At 41.9% G+C, this 18,479-nt stretch overlaps 1 protein-coding gene across 1 annotated transcript; it reads right to left on the reverse strand.

Moving 5' to 3' along the window:
• Positions 1–3,999: 3,999 nt before the first annotated feature.
• Positions 4,000–15,559, reverse strand: LOC112074368 (tubulin beta chain-like). Its single transcript, XM_070440488.1, has 5 exons — positions 15,414–15,559; positions 5,674–5,782; positions 5,395–5,505; positions 5,023–5,267; positions 4,000–4,764 (listed from the first exon to the last, which is right to left on the reverse strand). The coding sequence occupies exons 1-5, from the start codon at positions 15,468–15,470 to the stop codon at positions 4,000–4,002; spliced, it is 1,287 nt and encodes a 428-aa protein (XP_070296589.1). The 5' UTR covers positions 15,471–15,559.
• Between the last annotated feature and the right edge of the window lie 2,920 nt (positions 15,560–18,479).

Here is an 18,479-nt window from a genome sequence, read left to right on the forward strand (position 1 = left end):
TGCAGTGCTTGGTTTGGGTTGGCTTCGGAGGACGCATGGCTTTCGACCTTCGGGTCTCTCCCCGAGCCCCGTACGGAGTTGTGTAGCGATGAGACAAGATAGTAATTACTAGCGATTGAGCTTATACCATGAAAATTAGGCGAGAAAATTGAGCGATATCTTATATTTTTTTTTTAAATATCGTTCTGTCCTCTATGAATGGTATTTAGTGTCCTCGTGACAAAATCAACTGTACATTTTCGTGTTCCTCAAAAGGTGTTTCCGTTCATTATAGGCAATAACCCCACTATTGTTTCAACAGTAAGATAAAGTATTTTACTCTTTGCAGCAGGGGATGTTATTCTGAGAAAAAAAAAACATTAATGTTAATATCACTTGCTATTAGCGGATTGACCACAGCATATGGATTACATTTTCAATTGAGAACTCATTAGTGGTGAACCCCAAATTGCCTCGCTAGAAGCCTGTGTTTCAGACATAAGAAGTGGATGGCATGAAAACGTTCTACTTTTAAACTCGGACAAAACCAGATGATGCTTTTCTAGTTCCCAAGAAACAAAGAGATCTTTCTCGTTAATTGGACAATTAATCTTGATGTTTAGAAGTGCGTTATCACTCAAAATAAACGGAAGGACCTCGGCAGTGTACTTTTGACCCTGATCTCTCTTTTTTGACACAAACATATCAAGAGTTTCAAGGACAGCTTTTTTCTCATCGTACAGTTAACATTGCAAGAAATCAGACAATTTTCTGTCCAAAAAAATGATGCAGAAAAAGTATTTTATCCATGCAATTCTTTGTTACTTCTAGGTTAGACTTACTGCAATAGCTCTACCTTCCCTACACCGATAAAGCACTAAATAAACTTCAAGTTAGTGCGTAAAGTACGGACTTGCTTAAGACACAGACTGAACCAAGAAATTGATCATCATTACTCCAGTTGCTAGCTTCCCCTACACTGCTGAGTCCTGTTAGGCAAGGCTGAATTCCAAGTAGTTTTACTGCATGAGTTTAAACCTATAAGCGTTACAAGGGGCTTGGCTTGAGTCAACAGCTCCTAAAACCATAATCATATCACGGAGTTTAGGTTTAGTAGACCTGCCGTACATACCTACACCGTACGCTACGTGGTGCTCAAAGACGCAGATCAGGCCTCCTAATTGTCCTAGAATCTTTCTAGAGCTAACAGCTGTGAGGCAGCCTTTCTCACTATAGATCTCCATAGTTTTGAACGGTCTGAGTAGCGCGGTTGTTCCTAGACCTATGTGTGTAGCACGACGCTCTCTCAGACCCAGCGTCTCAACCTTGAAGTCCTTTATTGAAGACTCTATCTCTTCAGTTAAGTCATGATATCGAGTGTAGTCTGGCCAGCGGGAGTGTTGAAGTGTGAACCGGTAAGAAGTGAGTCTCTAGGTGGATAGCCAACGAAACTGCCCTTGCTGTCTCTGCACTGGCCGTTCCCCTCTCTCTCACTGGATTCTCTGGCCTCTAACCTATTACAGCGGCCTGAGTTCCACTGGCCTTTCACTGGTTCGCTTCTTTTCAATGCCTCTTCCATAGGAGAGGGTGCCGTCAACCTTGAGTGGGGCGTTCACCCTTCACTGCACGAAATTTTTCACTAGTCTCTGGGTTGCGCCTCCCCCTTGGTTGTCTTGTGGTGGAGTCTTTGTGGGCTATACTTCTCGTGTGCTCTCCTGCTTCTTCAGGCGATTTGTAATGTCTTTCTGGTTGTTGTGTGAAAGATATCCCTCTAGTTTTGTACCGAAGTGGGTGGTCATAAAAGTGACTTGTTGCCTTTTTGGCAAAGTGCGGCTGGTGTGGTGGTAGTAAGTAATCCTTGCCGTGTTTGGGCCCTGATCGGGGGCGGGTCATCGCCGCCATGGCGCGCCCACAGTGTCCTCCATGTACCACCTACCTGGTTACATCAGCGCCTTCCAGTTATTATGCGTGCCAGTGTTGTTTAGATTGTGTCGCGGGGATAGGGTGATATTCTTCAGAGTGAATGTTATATATCTGTGTAAGCTGAAGACTACTTTCTCGCGTGATCTTATCAGTGTCCTGTGTGAATTTAAGATATGCTCTCTCTCTATTACTGTCTCCTACTTCTTTTCTTTTCATTCTTCTCGTACGGAGACCTGTGATAGCCTTAGGACCATACGTCAGGTACTATCGGGCATGAATGACTCCTTGCTGTCCCCAGTCCACCTAGGCCTTGCTGCTATTTGCCTATTTCAACTGTTCTGACCTGCGGATTATGGAACCCGCTACCTGTCCCAGACCTGCTTTTCAACACTTTTAATCAGAGTCGGCTAGTTGAGAAAGCCAACTGACATTTTATTTCCTGATTATTATTATGACCATGCTTGTGCATTTAGTACTTGAGACCAATTTTGAAAACTCTTGAGCTCTCTCTAATTTCTCTTCCTTCTCTCTTCTTTCTCTCTCTGAGAACGCTGGCCCATAGGACCCATACGTCTAGGACTACAGTGATGTGACATCCTTTGCTGTCCCCAGTGCCAGACCTGGCCTTGCTGCTATTCCATATTTCAACTGTTCTGCCTGCGGTTAGTGAACCCTGCCACCTTGTCCAGCTTTGCTGTTTTCAACTCTTAATGCATCGGCTATGCAAAAAGCCAAACTGATCCACTTTCATTTCCTCGATTACTAAAATTTGACCTGTGACTTGTCACTATATTGAACATTTTGAAACATCTTGGCCATGTTTTCTGTTATAATCTCCACCCGGCACAGCCAGGAGAGGATGGCCACCCCTCATAGCCTGTGTTTCTCTTCGTAGGTTTCTTCCTAGGTTTGGCCTTTCTAGGGAGTTTTCCTAAGCACCGTGCTTCACACCTGCATTGCTTTGCTGTTTGAGGTTTTAGCTGGGTTTCTGATACGCACTTCGAGATATTAGCTGATGTACGAAGGGCTATTTATAAATAAACTGATTTGATAAATATTTTCATAAGGAGATAGAGAATGTGTTCATGTGGATTAATTTATTCCAATAATAACTAACGTTCCTCCTCTTCTGGCCCATGATGATGGTATAGCATTCAACATCAGAGCTTCCCTAGAGTGTATCAAAATTTGTGACTCAAAGCACTCACAGTAACTCAACAAAAAAACAATATCTTCTATCTCAGATTTCACATGTGGATGGAATGATAACTTGTAACATATGTCAGTCAAAACAGTTTGCCTATTGGTACAGGACAAATGAGGACAAGACAAGAGATGACATAGTAACATTTATTCTCACATCACAAGGGGTGTTGTCTAATTTTTCTATAATACTTTCCATTAGATAAAAAAAAATGCTCCAAATTGGTTTTGGGACCCCTTAACTTGTCCTTGCTTCTAAGTTACTTGAGGTTTTTTCCCCATGTGGTTCACAGCTTATTTGCCCTTTGAATACAATCTTCATCTTCAAAGCCCTGTCTTTTTAAGGGTCATCGTCTTCAGCCTCCTCCTCGAACTCTCCCTCTCCTCAAGCTAATGCACAAGTAGCAGCAGTAGTTTAAGTGGCTGTTACCTGTAGCTGAACTGGTAACAGTCAGCACACCCATGGTCGTTCAATGTTCTCTCTGGCCTCAGTGAACTCCATCTCAGTACCAAGTATACCCTCATATCCAGATAGTTTGAAGCACAGGGCAGCTCTAAGCCCAGAGTGCTACAAGAGGGAAGCCGCTGCGGGTCGGAACTATGGCGGTGAAATCTGCTCATAGTAGGAGATACCTGCTTATTGGAACACTCACTGGTTTTGGCTTGCTGTCTGTTGCCCTGTTGAATTGGTGATCAGTAACTTACTAGATTATCTTGAGGTCCGTCGTGTTTATTGCGCGCTCAGTGGATTGTCGCAGACGATCCAATCTCTGCGCAGACAGATTGTAGGGAGATCCAATCCACGGAAGTAGCTCTGTTCTTGTTTCTGGATATTAAGATCTGCTCGTTCCACTCTCCTTCAATTTTTTGGGTGGGAAAAAAGAGCATTTAGTTTTAGTTGAGTACTGCGTTAATCACTGCTGACACCAGGTCGTTCATGTTGCTCTCTGCCTCAGTGAACTCCATCTCGTCCATGCCCTCTCCAGTATACCAGTGCAAGAAGGCCTTGCGGCGGAACATGGCGGTGAACTGCTCAGAGATACGCTTGAACAGCTCCTGGATGGCTGTGCTGTTGCCGATGAAGGTGACAGACATCTTGAGGCCGCGGGGTGGGATGTCGCAGACAGCRGTCTTCACGTTGTTGGGGATCCATTCCACGAAGTAGCTGCTGTTCTTGTTCTGGATATTAAGCATCTGCTCGTCCACCTCCTTCATGGACATTTGGCCYCGGAACACTGCGGCCACAGTAAGGTAGCGGCCRTGACGAGGGTCGCAGGCRGCCATCATGTTTTTTGCGTCRAACACCTGYTGGGTAAGCTCGGGCACGGTGAGGGCACGGTACTGCTGGCTGCCCCTGCTGGTGAGGGGGGCGAAGCCGGGCATGAAGAAGTGCAGACGGGGGAAGGGCACCATGTTGACGGCCAGTTTGCGGAGGTCAGCGTTGAGCTGGCCAGGGAAGCGCAGGCAGGTGGTGACGCCGCTCATGGTGGCTGACACCAGGTGGTTGAGGTCACCATAGGTGGGCGTGGTCAGTTTGAGCGTGCGGAAGCAGATGTCATAGAGGGCCTCGTTGTCGATGCAGAACGTCTCGTCTGTGTTCTCCACTAGCTGGTGAACAGAGAGGGTGGCGTTGTAGGGCTCCACCACTGTGTCTGATACCTGGAAAGAAAGAGAGAGAGAGAAAGAGAAAGAAAGAGAGAGAGATTAGAGTACTTTATATTATCTGCCTCATTAAGTACATTTGCATTGAAGCACTAGAAAAATTATGTACAAAGAGGAAACACTCAATATACACACACTATATCTTTTTTTACTGCAAAATATTAAACGCATTTGAACAATACACGTTTATCTGATAAATCAGTGCACAATTGGCCGCAGCGATCTGAATTGCAAGTACGGCTGAAATGACAGTACCTTCGGTGAGGGCACCACGCTGAAGGTGTTCATGATGCGGTCAGGGTACTCCTCTCTGATCTTGCTGATGAGCAGGGTGCCCATGCCCGACCCCGTGCCTCCACCCAGGGAGTGGGTGAGCTGGAAGCCCTGCAGACAGTCACAGTTTTCTGCCTCCTTCCTCACTACGTCCAGGACAGAGTCCACCAGCTCTGCTCCCTCTGTGTAGTGGCCCTTGGCCCAGTTGTTACCAGCACCGCTCTGGCCTGAAGGAAGGGGAGAAGGGAAGAATAGGAAGGAGAAGACATTTAACTTGTATTGTATATGAAACAAATCTAGTAATGATAATCAATAGCAACCATTAAATACAAAACAGGTTGTATGTCCACCTACCAAACACAAAGTTGTCTGGCCTGAAGATCTGTCCAAAGGGTCCGGACCTCACAGAGTCCATGGTGCCAGGCTCAAGGTCCACAAGGATGGCCCTAGGCACATATTTACCACCTCCATGAGAGACAGAGACAGAGGGGAGGAGGGAAAAGACATCAGGTGAATACTGTAGGAAACCATTACCAAAACAACTCTCCACCAGCATAGCCATATAGACTGGGTTAAATATGCTACATATTAAAATGTGTCAGGATCATGGCAATAGATTTAGGGGTGTTGTACCTGTTGCCTCGTTGTAGTAGACACTGATTCTGTCCAACTGCAGATCGCTGTCTCCATGGTAGGTGCCTGTGGGGTCGATCCCGTGCTCATCGCTGATCACCTCCCAGAACTACAGACACAAAATTGATGACAGCACATCAGTTTCCTGGGCATTTTGTACATATGCCACACGTTCTATAGAGAGAGAGGAATACATAGCAAACAAAGACTGAAGCATGAGCCGAAATGTCTGAAATCACTGTGTCACGCCCTGACCTTAGAGAGCCTTTTTATTTCTCTATTTGGTTAGGTCAGGGTGTGATTTGGGTGGGCATTCTAGTTTTTCTATTTCTTTGTTGGCCGGGTATGGTTCCCAATCAGAGGCAGCTGTCTATCGTTGTCTCTGATTGGGGATCATACTTAGGCAGCCTTTTCCACCTTTAGTTTGTGGGATCTTGTTTGTGTGTAGTTGCTTTCTGCACTGCATGTAGCGTCACGTTTGGTTGTAGTTTATTGTTTTTTTTGTGTTCATCAAAATAAAATGCTGTACGCTTAACACGCTGCACCTTGGTCTGATTCTTCCGTCAATGAACGTGACACACTGTCTCTCTTCTTGTGGAGTATGATGAAAACAACAGGAAATTCTTGGCTCACTAAACCAAATGTAACCAGTGCTTTACTTGGGATAAAAGAAGTGCAGGAGCTGTCTTTTTCCAAGACGGTCCAATAGATTATGTTCACAGAAATTTACAAATTACATAATGCTATAGAGACCTCTGATTATTCACTGTTATTCATACTTATTTTTGATGACTTCTCCATGACTTTTAACCAAATGTTCATGACTATTATTATAGCCTACATAAAAAAGTAAGCATTATTGACACTGGAAGGCTGCTGTGTCTGATCCCATGTAGGCCTACCATCTCCTGCTGTTGTGCCCTTGATCAAGGCTCTTAACCCCCACAAAGTAGAACTGCACTGTTAGTTACATGTCAACATGTGGTCAACCCTCCATCTGGAGAGCTCCTGGGTGTTAAGGCTTGGCTTTTGATCCAGCCCTGAAACACCCAAATCTGCCTATTAATTAAGGTCCTGTTGAGCAGCTGATGTTTAGGCTACAAGGTGGTTAGACCGGGGTTTGAACAAAAACCTGCAGTAACTATCCTGGAGGATGGTTGCCAGCCTTGATATAAAATATTTCAACATTACAACCACATACTTTTGTCTTTATTAAATGATTCCCCCATTCAATGAATCGGAGATCAAATGGATAAGGTAGGCTACTTGAAAGCAAGGTATCTAACTAGACATGTTAATATATAATGCTCAAATATTCATGTTTCAGGGGAGATCTATGTACAGCAATTTCTTTTTCAATCAGGCCATTCTTAGAATATATTTAAACGTTGTCGCAATTACATGGCTACTGTTTAATAGAGGGGAATCCCAGCTTTCCGGTGCAGATTTATTTAGGCTATCTACAGTACCGGTGGAAAGGTGACAACGACATGAATGCTTAGTTAGCTATAGTTAACTAGCAAGATAACTCCTACAAGTGATGTTTTGAATTGTCCATCTAGTTAATCTGTTGTCTGTCATTTTTTAAATATCTGCTGCTGAAATGTCGCGATCTCTCTCAAGCATCCGCTCACTCGCACTGGCACACACATACACGCACTGAAGGGTCATTCTGATAATGGCTGATATGTTGATTTTTAAGTGATTGATAATATTTAAAAGTGTGCCTTCATGAATTCCATTAACAAAAAGTATTGAACTAATTTCCATGACCTTACAAACCCTCATTTAACAACTTTGAACAGCGCATCATGTGCATTGAGGTTGGCTCATTTTCAATCTGCACAGTCTCAAACAGCCTACCGTCACGCACAGACTGGAGGCAAATAAACTTGAACAAACCGGAATCAGGAAATGAATGGCCACTATCCATTGCTATTCAATGCAGATACCGCCTATATTCCGCTTTGATCAATGTTTTTGGCCTCGGTGTGTGAATCTGGATCAGCGATAGGCTACTTTGTTTTGTAGAGGAGCTGGAACGCAATTTCCCAAAAATTAAAAGTACCGGTACGGCGCTCTGGACAACTCCGGCCCAAATCAAGCACGGAATATAACGCCATAGAGTGATCAATTCACTGGCGGACAGGAGAGGAAATTGCCTCAGGCTTCACACCAGCAAGGGCCCTCATGAGCTGGGCATGAAAAAAATATTCCATGATAAAAAAAAAAAAACTGAGCTTTCTTATATCGCTCAGATATAAAACAGACACTTCAAAACATACTTCCCTTTTATTAAATGTTTGACTATCTTTATAAATGTTTTGAATATCTGTTTTTACATGTATGCATCAGTTAATCAATGCGTGTCATTGGGCTAATAGCAGTAAGGCCAAATTCAATGTTTCTTGTACTGAACAAAAATATAAAGGCAACATGCAACAATTTCATTATTTTACAGAGTTACAGTTCATAGGTTTAAATTAGTCAATTGAAATGAATTCACTAGGCCCTAATCTATGGATTTCACATGACTGGGAATACAGATATGCATTTGTTGGTCACAGATACCTTAAAGAAAAATGGGCCTTACAATGGGCTTCAGGATCTCGTCACACGATTTTTTTGCATTCAAATTGCCATCGATAAAATGCAATTGTGTTCGTTGTCCGTAGTTTATGCCTACCCATACCATAACCCCACCGCCATCATTGACACTTGCAAACCGCTCACCCACACGACGCCATACACATGGTCTGCGGTTGTGAGGCCAGTTGGATGTACTGCCGAATGATCTAAAATTACGTTGGAGAGGGCTTATGGTAGAGAAATTAAATTATCTGGCAACAGCTCTGGTGGACATTTCTGAAGTCAGCATGCCAATAGCATGCTCCCTCAAAACTTGAGACATCCATGGGATTGTGTATCAAAACTACACATTTTAGAGTGGCCTTTTATTGCCCCCAGCACAAGGTGCACCTATGTAATGATCATACTGTTTAGTCAGCTTCTTGATATGCCACACCTGTCAGGTGGATGGATTATCTTGGCAAAGGAGAAATGCTCACGAAGAGGGATGTAAATAAATCTGTGCACAAAATTTAAGAGAAATACGTTTTTTGTTCATATGGAACATTTCTGGGATCTTTTATTTCAGCTCATGAAGCATAGGACCAACACTTAACATGTTGCGTTTATATTTTTTTATACCTACAGGCGTCCTAAAATTCTAAACTAAATAGCTAAATGATCCTTGGTATGACAATTAAGCCAACAATTCCATGTTAGCTTAATAGAAACCCAACCCTGGGCCCTTAGACTATTTAGTAGAAGACAGGTGCTGCTGATAATACTGCCATTTGTCGAGGCAGAGGACATGTATGTGTAGCCCATGTATCTGATGCTATGTAGCAATAAAGATTATGGCATGTCATACTCTTTTTGTCCAGACAGCATCAGATACATGGGCTACATATAGCAAGACAGAGGGGTGCTGTTTTGCTCGCTTGGATGCTTTCTCCAGCGAGATAGTTTGTCACTTGCGAATTGAAGAACATTTGGCAGTTGCACAGTGCACTGTTCAGATGCTGGAATTATTTTGAATGAATTTGCGAAGGTAACCTACTTTTGAAAGTGATTTGTTAGATGAAAACATCATGACTGGTTGTGTTCATGGCACATTAAAAGGTAATACATTTTTACAGTTAAATTACATGTCTTTACTATAAATCCATAAATAGACTGGCCTCTTCCTGGGGCCTTCAAATCACTAAGTCGGCCCTGGGTCATTTTAAATATTCATAGACTGAGATAGATGGCTATAAGAGTGTTATTGGAACAGAGGAGGCGTTTAAAAGGCCATGTGAGGAGAGGGATAGAACACAAAGGACCCACAGATCTTTTCTTAGACAAATGTGAAAATGAAATCCATTTGCAGGCAGTCAGAGTTAATTGAGAAAGCTGATCATCTCTAGATCTGTAATCGTGTCTAGTTCACCCCTTGAGGAGTATGATTGCATGTTTGTGTGTGTGTGTGTGTGTGTGTGTGATCTTCTGTTTCAGACATTTGTTTATGTCGCTGTCTCTGCTGATTTTCTGTAAACAGCAGCATTAAGGGAGGATTTGGGATAATCTGGATAAACAGTCTGTATAGCAGATCAGTAGTTAAGAGAGATTTGAGGGTACTCAACTGTCTGGACTCAATTTACAGTAGCAATCAGTGTTTTGATAAACCATGTAGGCTCAGGCAATATGACCAAGTGACCTTAATCTGAGAGAGAGAGAGAGAGAGAGAGAGAGAGTCAGAGAAAGAGGATGAGTGAGGGACAGCCATAGATAGATGGTTATCAGAGAGGACTGAGAATAATTGGTTTGAAAGAATGGGGACAATGACCAGGAAAGCGCACAGTGCCACACCCACTCTCCTATGCCTTCAACTGTGCTGTCAATCAGATCCGGCCAGTGGTCATCCAACCCATGACACCCTAGGGGGTAGCGTCCTCTCTGTCAGGCCACCAGTAATGTTATTCTAACTAACGCTTTACTAAACTAACAGTTACATGGACACCAGCGAGGTTCACTGTCCATTGAAGTAGCTTACACTACCGTTCAAAAGTTTGGGGTCACTTAGAAATTTCCTTGTTTAAAAAAAAAAAGAGAAAAAAAAGGCCATTTAAATAATATAAAATTGATCAGAAATACAGTGTAGACATTGTTAATGTTGTAAATGACTACTAATTTCTAATGGAATATCTATATAGGCGTACAGAAGCCTATTATCAGCAACCATCACTCCTGTGTTCCAATGGCACGTTGTGTTAGCTAATCCAAGTTTAGCATTTTAAAAGGCTAATTGATCATTAGAAAACCCTTTTTGAATTATGTTAGCACCGCTGAAAACTGTTGTTCTGATTAAAGAAGCAATGTTTTGCGGGTACTATTTAATGAAACTGCCAGTTGAGGACTTGTGAGGCGTCTGTTTCTCAAACTAGACACTCTAATGTACTTGTCCTCTTGCTCAGTTGTGCACCGGGGCCTCCCACTCCTCTTTCTATTCTGGTTAGAGCCAGTTTGCGATGTTCTGTGAAGGGAGTAGTACACAGCGTTGTACGAGATCTTCAGTTTCTTGGCAATTTGCTTGCAAATGGAAATAGCTTCATTTCTCAGAACAAGACTAGACTGACGAGTTTCAGAAGAAAGTCCTTTGTTTCTGGACATTTTGAGCCTGTAATCGAACCCACAATGCTGATGCTCCGAATACAACTAGTCTAAAGAAGGCCAGTCTTTCAAAAAACAAGGACATTTAAGTGACCCAAACTTTTGAACGGTAAAGTCATTCAATGTGGATTCCAATTGAATGTGAAATTGTATTGATCTCGGAGAGCATACGATGTATATTGTATGACCTAATAGTATCATAATCTGTACACTGGAGCAGCTTCTCAAAGAGATTCCTTGTCTCAATAGGCTTCTCAGTCTAAAGAAAAGTTGAATGAAAAGAATAGACTGTGCCATGACGTAATCCAAGGAAAATGTGTTTATTCATAGGGCACCTCTCTCTTTCTTACACTCCCCTTCTTGTCCATCACTCTCTCACTCTTTCTTCTCATCTCTGTCTGTCTCTCTTTCTCCAGTAGTATCAGATTATAATCGGTGTTGAACCCGAGTGATTTCACCGTCTGTTACGTCAGCTGTTACGTCAGCTGTTTCCTCTGTCTGTATGTCCCTCACAACCCCATCCGCCCTAATTTGGTTAGGGGAGGACAGACATTGATTAGGATGAGGCGGGCAGTGCTACTGTACGGCCCGGCTTTTAAGTGGACATTATTAAAATCAACGTTGGCAGACTGAACGGCTCTGCCATCTGATAATGTGAGCTATACTGTATGTCTGAGGAAGGATGACCTTGTATGGTTCTGTGGCTCTAGAACAGGGGTGTCAAACTCATTTTCACCGAGGGCCACATCAGCATAATGGCTGTCCTCAAAGGGCCAGATGTAATTATAAATGTAATCGAATGTAATGTAAAATAAATGTAACTCCTCCTTAATGTTAAATAACTCATTATTTATTATAACTTATTCAAGTGACAATTACAGTTGCATAGAAAATATATGTTTGCTTGTAGCTCTAACATAAATCCTTTTAAATTTGTCAGCTTATGAACCCACATAACTCCATTAATGAAGGATCAAACTGTCCAAGTGAATAAAGAAAAATAACATAAAACTTAGCTGCAAAGAACATGTATGACACATGTAGCATTTTACAAAAAAAGGCTGCACACAGCCGTGCACCAACTGATGGTTTGATGACAACAATTTGTCTGCATACACACATAAACCTGCACATTAAATAATTATACAGCAGCTACACATAAATAATATGTAATCAACTAAAATACCAAAATAAAGGTTGACTCAGTTCACAACTATATTGGTCAAGTTTTTCGGTTAGTCTTTGATGAGGAGATGCTGCCTGTCCTTGAACACACCAAGTGGATTCTCTCTCTACTATCGATTGATCATGTTCTGAAATGATAAACACAAAACAAAATGCAAGCACAATCATTAAATTGCACACAGTTTAACTGTTCTTCTTCTTGTTGAATTACATTTTATTATATTTTAATTAAGTTTAAAAAAAAATGCTTGCCTGTGTGTTTTCTGACCAGATGTCTGACACCGTTTCCCGTTACCAGTGTGTCAATGTCTGGTTTTAGGTCCTGTGCTGAGGCAATGCGTAGAACAGCATGGAGGTTGTCATCCGTGAGGCGTGATCTGTGCTTGTTTTTGTTCAGATTCATTATGGAAAAAAACTGTTCGCACAGATAGGTGCTCCCAAACATGGACAGAACACGGGCAGCATGAAGTCGAAGCTGTGGCATCAAACCAGGAGGCAGCAGACGGTAAAAGTCCTGGATTGTAGCATCCTGAAACTTTGCTCTCAGGCCACTGTCGCTTTGAAGCTCAATTAGCTCCATCTGAAGGTGTTGGGGTGCAGTGCAGACATCGGTGGTGAAAGGTTGGCAAAGATGTCAAAGCCAGACTGTTGTGCTCTGAAGTCAGAGAAGCGCCGATCAAACTCAGTCTTTAACCAGCTCAGTTTGGTAGCCAACTGAGCACATGAAAAAGTCTCGGGAAATGAGGCTGACATGCTCTAAAACAGGAAAGTGAACAAGATTGTCCTGTTTCACTTGCCACATCCATAAGTCCAATTTACGCTGGAAAGCCGTGATCGTGTCGGACATCTGCGTGATGACTTGTTTGCGTCCCTGCAGCTTCTGATTCAGCTGGGCGAGATGGTCGGTTTGTCACACAACACAGCAAAGTCCCACATCCACTTTGGATCTGATAGTTCAGACATGAGTTTTCCTTTACTCTGCATAAAAAGAGCAATGTCTTTCCTGAGCTCGAAAATCGCTTGAGGACTTTGCTCTCTCAGCCACCGCACTTCTGTATGGTACAGCACATCCCCGTGTTCCGAGCCCATCTCCAGCAAAACTGCTGGAACTGACGGTGATTCAGGCCACGCGCCCGAATGAAGTTCACTGTTTTCATGACTGTGGTCACAATGTCCTCCATCCCCAGCACCTTCCCACACAAAGCTTCTTGATGGATAATGCAATGATACGTTATCAAAGGCGTGTGACAGTTCATTTTTGCATTTTCCTTCATTAGTCCAACCAAGCCCACTTTTCCTTCACACATTGCCGGTGCACCGTCTGTAGTTAATCTACCAAGTTTTCCCACTGCAATGCATTTTTACTTACGGACTTCTCTACCGCATCAAAAATGTTCTGTCCCGTCGTGGTCCCTGCATTGCAGCCACATCCAACAGCTCCTCAGTGATGAGAGGTCCGACTTTACGCCTCTAATAAAAATTGATAACTGCGCTGTGTCCGTGTTATCTGTGCTTTCATCAACAGCTAATGAAAAAGCTGTGTAGCCTGGTGTCTCCTCGGCAGCTGTGTTGTAAGATTTTCTGCTAGTTCTTACTCGGTCGACGATGGTGTTTCTTGATAAACTGACATTTTTAAAAGTCTGTAACTGGTCGGGACACACCTGCTCACAGACCTTCAGCATGCACTGCTTCAAAAACGCTCCCTCTGAAAAAGACTTGGAAGCGTGGCGATTTCTTCAGCCACAATGAAGCTAGCTTTCACCGCGGCCTCTGTTTTTGGCTGTGGATTTCATGAACAAACTCTGCTGCGACCGCAGTTTGCCTTTTAATTCTTGGGCAATTTGTTGCTTTCTTGAAGGCTAGCTTTAGCGTACTTAGCTCCGTGTTTGGTGTCAAAATGTCGACGCAGATTGTACTCTTTGACAACCGACACCGCCTCGTAACACAAAAGACATACGCCGTCTTTCTCCTTGAAGCGCAAACAAGTATTCGCCTTCCCATCTTTCTTGAAACAGTCTTCCGTCTGCATCAACTTTTCTCTTTCTGGACATTTTGGGATCATTATTTATATCTCAATTCCACTCGTTGGCATGGACACTGCCGTGGCTAGCGTAGTCGAAAGGCATTGTGGGAATGTAGTTTTTGGTCAAAGCACGCTCTTAATTTATTTTTTGGTATTTATTTTTAGACACTCAAAACTTTTAAGCTCTCGCGGGCCACATAAAATGACCTGGCGGGCCACATCTGGCCCGCGGGCCTTGAGTTTGACACATGTGCTAGAATGACCATGGACCTAGGGTAGTCATGACAACCTTAACCCTGATAGAGAATATGGATTTGATTGGTCTAACTGGACCATTATGTCCTCTATTGTAAGCCTATATGAGCTATCAACCAGAAAGACTGTCAAACAGTTTCACCCACAGGCCTATGAGAGACTGGGTGGGGTTGGGGTACTTCTATCTGATGATGTCAAGGCTTATTGTACATGGGAAATGGACCACTAACACAAACCAGTCACACCCTACAAAATAAAAATATTATCTCAAAGAGAACAAAGCAATGTCAACATTTTGTCTCTCCAATTTGGAAAAGCCCAAACAACTGACAGACCTCTCAAATTGTATTTTATTCTCTTTCCATCATTGTAAATGATGCACGCCCCACTCTTCTCAACGCTCTCCTGCACCACCTCACACACACCAATGGAAAACTCTGTCAGCCTCTACACAGCCCGCTGGAATAAATCGAATCGATATATCGATCCAGTATTTGAAGGAAAACATGTAATTTGGCTCTTGCGCATAGCAGGCTACATTAATAGATGTGATTGTCTTGAACGCAAGTTTCTCACATATGCGAGGCAAAAGGTCAAGTCACCATTTCACAGTTTGACAGACCTTGACAAGTGAAGAATAGGTTGATTTCAGACAATAATGCGAGAGCAGCTTTAATGCGATCTGGAGACGTAGACACCCCAGAGAACCCGGTTAAACCGATAATCCTAGACAATTGCACACCGCAATTCCACACAGTGGCTCACAGAGACGTACACACGCATACATTTATCACAGAGTTCTTAATTGTGGAGTTACAATACTTTAACAAATGGTAGCTATCACACACCCAATTAACTCTGCGTATTGTATGAAATAATATTGCAATAGGCCTAAATAGTCTCAAAATAAAAAGGTAGTTTAATAGGGTGAATGTGACTGGATGATTATCCATTCTTTGTAGTAGTTTTCAGTTGTGTTGATTAATTTGAAACAAGTCTTTACTATATTATAGACAGTCATTCAATAAACAATTAGGATGATGAATGTATAGGTTCTTACCTTGGCACCAATCTGGTTACCGCACTGGCCGGCTTGGATATGCACGATTTCCCTCATGTTGACAGGTAAAAATGTCGAGACACAAAGAGACAGCGAACCATGAAGACCCAACCGAACTAGTGTGGTCAATGGTTTTGATAATCTGGACACGAGAAAGCTGCCAGCAGCACAAACAATGATGTCACTTTCATATGGTAATGAGGAAACTTCAAAATAAAAGGCCACATTTCAAACATTGAAATGTGGATAACTCATTCAAAAGATATTACATTTTAATCACTGGACACTTCTATTGTGACAAGAAAATGCAATGAGTAATTTGAGAAAAAATAATATGAATTAAAAAAATAAATAATATTCCAATAATGAAAAAATACAATGTTGACATTGGTATGTTGAGAATATTGGGCTGTAGAGAGAGAACTTTTCTACCTGTCTCAGCTAAAGTGGAGTGGAAAATACTCAGTAGGGTCTCTACTAACCAAATGTGTAGTTTTGGAGGGGATTGTGTCGTACATACCCAGCAACACACCTTTAAATAGTCTGGTACTATCCATGGTTCTGAAATCTATTCCCAAATAAAAGAAAAAAGAAAAAAAGAAACACAAATGTCAACTTTTTTTTGATCAAAATGAAATCTAATTTATTTACAAGTTAAATGTAATGAATATTAACCAGGCTGTTAAGACAGTATAATCAATCACACATTCTGAACAACAATGGAGAAATGTATTTACAAGTTGTAGGACGATATGTGAGTCTTATCTATTCAGGTTAGCAGTATACAGCAAAGGCATAGGACTATTACCTAGTTTTAAAAAATTATAACAAAGGCAAGATTATTTACAAGCTATTTTGTCATGATTATGGATCAAGGTCAGCAAAGGGTCTTTTTGAAGAGTTAAAATGTACTACAAGAGACAACAAGACTACATGGCTAACAGCACACAGTATAATGAAGCTTTCAGAACAACAATGGAGAACATTCTTTACAAGTTATACGCCTCTATGTTTTGCTTTTTCTATCAAGGTTAGCAGTATACATTAAAGGTCCATTAACCACGTTTTCTAAACCAATAACAGAGACAAGATTGAAAGATAATACATAATACAGAGAGGTGTTTATTATCTATCAAGGTCAGTAGTCATTTTCTGTAGAGTTTAAAATTCATTATGTAGTAATTTTCTCTCTGATAACTCAATTAAAACATTCCATCGCATACCATTGTGACAAAGTGTACCCGCATTGACCTCTAATAAGACTGCTTAAGAGAATAAGTACACATAAACACCACTACCGTCTGACTGTTTTCTAAAATAGGGACACCGATGAGGAAATTCAAAGTTTAGTGTCACATCCACCACAAATCCATACATTGCCAGATTGTAACGGCCATCGTTGCATGAAGAAGTGGACCAAAGCGCAGCGTGGTAAGTGTTCATGATTTATTCATAAAACTGAACACTGAATAACAAAAACGACAAAACCAAAACAGCTCTGTCTGGTGCAGACACAAAACAGAAAACAACTACCCACAAAACACAAGTGGGAAAAGGCTACCTAAGTATGGTTCTCAATCAGAGACAACGATAGACAGCTGCCACTGATTGAGAACCACACCCGGCCAAACACACAGAAATAGAAAACATAGAACACAAAACATAGAATGCCCACCCCAACTCACGCCCTGACCAAACCAAAATAGAGACATAAAAAGGATCTCTAAGGTCAGGGCGTGACACAGATACTGTAATGCCAGGTATTTCTGAAGTGGAAGAAGTTTATCCTTTCATTCTCTTTCACATGAATCCATCATTGTAATGGAATGTTATGCAATTACTGTTGCTAACTACAGTATATGTTGCATATCTATGGCTATAACTGTCCAATGTGACTTTAAGTTCACAGGCAATATCACATGCTCAAAAGCCACCAATTGTGCACCATTCCAGGCCCATTTGGTGTAATCGCTTTGCTGTCACAAAACAGACTCTGTAATTCCTGACTTGCAAAAGATGCAAGGGACATTAACACAATTTGTTCCTTCAGATGTGACTTCAAAAGATCATTGTACCTGCCAATTATTCTATCCTTGAACCACCTGTTGTCGTGGCTTAATGATCCTCTTTAGTAAGTGGAGATGGAAGAGTTCTGGTTGCTTTTGTTTAGAACTCGATGAGTCATTCTTTGTGCATTTGTCAGAGCACAGATTACTTTTGTATTTTTTAAGAAAATGTAATACTTTTCCACTGTGTTTCTTCTCTTATGACACCAGATAGAACACAGCTTGCGCCAGGAGTTCTTGGACCTTCTTGGACCAAGGTAATACCATGTATTGCGTTGAAGAGAAAGAAGTGGGTGAAGTAAGGAGTCACCAGTACTCTGTATTAAACCCGTTGCCCAGCACAAGAGACCCATTTAAGTTTTGCAGACTCTATTGAGTAATTCCAATAACACATATTTTATGAGAAGTGTATTTCTTTAAATATAGCCTACACAATAGCTTTCGACATGACAGTATTTCTGTAAACTTTTAAAAGAAATGCTGGTATAAATAATAGAATATGTGTCACGTTCTGACCATAGTTCTTGTGTGTTTTGCTTGTTTTAGTGTTGGTCAGGACGTGAGCTGGGTGGGCATTCTATGTTGTGTGTCTAGTTTGTCTGTTTCTATGTTTGGCCTAATATGGTTCTCAATCAGAGGCAGGTGTTTTGTGTTGTCTCTGATTGGGAATCATATTTAGGTGGCTTGTTTTGTGTTGGAGATTGTGGGTGGTTGTTTCCTGTCTTTGTGTTTTCGCTGCACCAGATAGGGCTGTATCGGTTTGCCACAGTTGTTATTTTGTATCGTGTTAAGTGTTCACTGTTTATCGTTTTATTAAACATGTTGAGCACTGGCTACGCTGCGTGTTGGTCCAATCCCTGTTACACCCTCTCTTCTCGTGAAGAGAGGGAAGGCTGCCGTTACAATATGTCAAATTATCCATTTATTTTTTCAGAGGTGGTTGTAATGCAGTGAAAAACTGTTGTACTGCACTAGAGTGCAAAAAAAAGGATATTCCCAA

The sequence above is a fragment of the Salvelinus sp. IW2-2015 genome, unplaced genomic scaffold (assembly GCF_002910315.2).
Source record: "Salvelinus sp. IW2-2015 unplaced genomic scaffold, ASM291031v2 Un_scaffold2604, whole genome shotgun sequence".
Taxonomy (NCBI): domain Eukaryota; kingdom Metazoa; phylum Chordata; class Actinopteri; order Salmoniformes; family Salmonidae; genus Salvelinus; species Salvelinus sp. IW2-2015.